At 50.1% G+C, this 3,720-nt stretch overlaps 1 protein-coding gene across 1 annotated transcript; it reads left to right on the top strand.

The window, feature by feature from the left end:
- The first annotated feature begins 941 nt into the window (after positions 1-941).
- On the top strand, positions 942-3,516 carry RAP2B (RAP2B, member of RAS oncogene family). Its single transcript, XM_054984026.1, has one exon. The coding sequence runs from the start codon at positions 1,502-1,504 to the stop codon at positions 2,051-2,053; it is 552 nt and encodes a 183-aa protein (XP_054840001.1). The 5' UTR covers positions 942-1,501; the 3' UTR covers positions 2,054-3,516.
- The last annotated feature ends 204 nt before the right edge of the window (positions 3,517-3,720 follow it).

The raw sequence follows: 3,720 nt of genomic DNA, 5'->3' as shown, positions 1-3,720 counted from the left end.
CCAATAAATTAAATTAATAATAAATAAATGTAGGTTGCTTTGGGTCCCCTGCTTTGGGCAGGGTATAAATGAACTAAATAAAATAAGTGTGGGCTGCTTTGGGTCCCTGTGGGGGGCGGGGGGGGGAGCACGGTATAAATATTTAAATAAAGAAATACTGTTGATTGAGGCAGAATAGTAGAGTCCAGCAGCACCTTTAAGATTAACCAACTTTTTCGTAGCATAAGCTTTCAAGAAACACAGCACTCTTTGTCAGTTGCATCTGATGAAGACAGCTGTGGTTCTCAAAAGCTTATGCCACAATACAGTTGGTTAGTTTTAAAGGAGCTACTGGACTCTACTATTTTGCTACTACAGACTAACATGGCCAACTCCTCTGGATCTCTGTTGACTGATGCAATGCATTACCATGGAGCTTAGCCGCTGATCGGAGCTTCCCTACCTTCATTATTCTCTCTTCCCAGGCACTTTTTGATTTTCTTCCCACCCGCACCACCTGTTGCCTGCATTTCCAGTTGGATTCTATCTTCTGTTCTCTACGAGAAGTTATCCCTCTTTAGCTATTCAGAGCTCCAGCATGCCACAACCAGGATTTCAGCTTGCTTTTACCAGCTTCGCTCTTCCATTTCCAAACACCCAATTGCACAGCTCGCGCTCTCTTCCAAACTATCCGCCAACAAACTTTTTTCTTTCAGCGGAGGAAGAGAACAAGGAGCGGGGGCAGAGAACGAAAAGAGGCAAAGCGAGAACCAGCTGCTCTCCGGCCAATCGCCTTTCTCCGCTAGCCAACCCACGAGGAAGTCAACCCTCTCGGCCAATGAGGGCGGGCTGATTGACGAGAAGCGAACGGCAGCCAATCCCGAGCGGAGGGGCGGGACCCGGCCGGGTGGGGGCGTGGGCGCGCTCTCCCCCTCCCCCCATTCAGGTGGCGGCGGCTGGGGTGCGCCCTCGCGCTAAGGGGCTGGGAGCCGAGCTGGAGCCGCGCTGAGCGGGGGAAGAGCTGAGCGCACCCGCCTGCCCGCGCTCTTCTGGGGCTGCCGCCGGCGGGAGGATGGACGGCGCGAGCGCAGGGAGCCAGCGTGGGGCTCGTGCCGCGCGCGCCTGGCTGAGGCGCTCCTGCCGCTGGAGCGCATTTGGAAACAGCGCGCGCCGCCTCCGTGCCCAGCTGAGCTGCAGCCGCCGCCGCTTCCCTTTCTCCTCCTCGAGCTGCTGAGGCCGTGCCGGAGGGGCTTGGCTGCTCCTCGCAGGCGAGCGCTCGCCTTTCCCAAGCCGCCGCCTCTGGCAGAGTGAGCGCCGTGCCTTCCCAGCGCCGGCCCAGAAGAAAGGAAACGAGAGGAAGGCTCCTCTTCGGCCGGGGGGGGGCGGTTTCTGCCTGGTTCCCTCCCTCCCTCTCGGCTTTCTTCTTTTTTTCCCCTCCGGGTGGGGAGGGGAGGCTCGGCAGAGCCCCAGCAAGGGAAGCCAGGCGCGCAGCCCGCCCGCCCCGGGTGTGCGTAAAGGAGCCATGCGGGAATACAAAGTGGTCGTGCTGGGCTCGGGCGGGGTGGGCAAGTCGGCGCTCACCGTCCAGTTCGTGACGGGCTCCTTCATCGAGAAGTACGACCCCACCATCGAGGACTTCTACCGCAAGGAGATCGAGGTGGACTCCTCGCCGTCGGTGCTGGAGATTCTGGACACGGCCGGCACCGAGCAGTTCGCCTCCATGCGGGACTTGTACATCAAGAACGGGCAGGGCTTCATCCTGGTCTACAGCCTGGTCAACCAGCAGAGCTTCCAGGACATCAAGCCCATGCGGGACCAGATCATCCGGGTCAAGAGGTACGAGAAAGTGCCCATGATCCTAGTGGGCAACAAGGTGGACCTGGAGGGCGAGCGGGAGGTCTCCTTCGGGGAAGGCAAAGCGCTGGCCGAGGAGTGGAGCTGCCCCTTCATGGAAACTTCGGCCAAAAACAAAGCCTCGGTGGACGAACTCTTTGCCGAGATCGTCCGGCAGATGAACTACGCTTCCCAGCCCAACGGGGACGATCAGTGCTGCTCTTCTTGCGTGATCCTCTGAAAGGAGGCACCCACGCGCGCACGGCGTTTTAGGTTGTGGTTTCCTTTGTTAAAAAAAATTAAATCAAGGTTTACAAAAAAAAAGAAAATAGAGCCGCGCAAAGGCGGGCGACCAGTGTCATCCTGTGAAAATTCAAGTTTTGAAACAAATTCCGCATCGCGCCAGGATTCCTTCTTAGGTTACGGTTTCTGTTGCTGCTGCGGGTGTCATGGGTGTGTGCGTCGTCTCTCGTTAACATCTGGCCGAAAACAAGAAAAAAACCCAACCTCGTGGGAAATGTGGCGCTTTCCGCATGTACGTGCCATCAATTTGATTGTCGCTTATTTCTTGTAAGTACCTCTTTGGCAGATGGCTGTATTGGCGACTGATAACCGGTAGGAAAAGTTTGTGTGCGTGTGTTGCAGCCAAGAGAGAGAGAAGGGAGTTCAGAGATCGGTTTTTAAAAAAACTGGAAGATTGGAAACACACAGACACCTATAAGAAATGAAGAGAAGCAGCGAAGGAAGAAAGTTTGTGCATGTGGGGGAAAGGTTCCAGCCCTCCCATTTGTCAGTCTGAACTTCAGCCAGTGACTAGGAAATTTGATTCTGAGGAGATTTCTATGCAAAGTTGGAATACTTGTTACCAAGCCTATCCCATCGGACGAAGTATTGCACGTGTACTGCCTGGGACATTAATGACACTGCTGATGCCAATACAGTGTGTGAGGTGCCAGAAAAGTGTCTGCTGATTTACTTGTGAAATCTTCTATTTTGTTTACCTGCTGTATCGAAAGGGAGGGGATGGAGAGCATTTATTTGTGGTTTTGATTTTTTTTAAAAAAAATTCAGCTGTGAAAACATTACTGATCTGCACAATTTTTTAAGTTGTGTGTGTTTTGGGGGGGTTGGCTTGGAGGGGAGGGCAATGGGGATGGTTTAATTTAATTTGGGGGGGGGCGGGTGGCAATAACTGATTGTGACAACTATCTCTCTAAAGTACAAAGACTTCCTAAAACATGATGCAGGGCCAACAGCAACCCTGTGTCAGTAGAGTGCCTTCAAAACAGCAATTCAACCAGTGCCATTCTATGGAAGCTCCAACCGTCCATTTATCTACTCTAAAAAAAAAAAACACCACGGTTTCCTTTCAGTAATCATAGTGACCAAGCCAGAACAAAAGGGCCTATTGTCAATGGAATTAATTTCCTATTTTCCATTTGAGTCTTTTTAGTCAGTATAGCTTCCATGGCTTTCAAAGTTTTTTTTTTAATAAAAGGGTTTCTTTTAATTCAAGTTTCAAGGTTAGTAGCTTTTTTTTCATTTTTGTGTTCCTTGTAAGACGTTCCTTCAACCAGCAACAAAAAGAATTGTAATGTGATGTACCTGGAAAACAAAATCTCCTTAACTGTAACTTTAAATTCCAGACATACCTTTAATAGATGTTTTATTCATTTAAAATCTTTTAATACAGTTTTCATTTTTTAAAAATGGCAAGTTTTGTGGATTTCTTAAAACATGTATTTGTAATTAAATCTGCAATCACAGTAGATGACATGTCATTGAGAACAAATAATTCTGCATAGAATAGATGATGAGGGAACTAGGTCACCAGAGTATAGCTAATGTTAACTTTGTTCATAAGGGTGTTGGGTTGAATCTGAAGGTGCCCTATTAGAAAGAAGTTCC

Source organism: Eublepharis macularius, chromosome 6, assembly GCF_028583425.1.
Source record: "Eublepharis macularius isolate TG4126 chromosome 6, MPM_Emac_v1.0, whole genome shotgun sequence".
Taxonomy (NCBI): Eukaryota; Metazoa; Chordata; class Lepidosauria; order Squamata; family Eublepharidae; genus Eublepharis; species Eublepharis macularius.
This window is presented reverse-complemented; position numbering and strand designations above follow the sequence as displayed.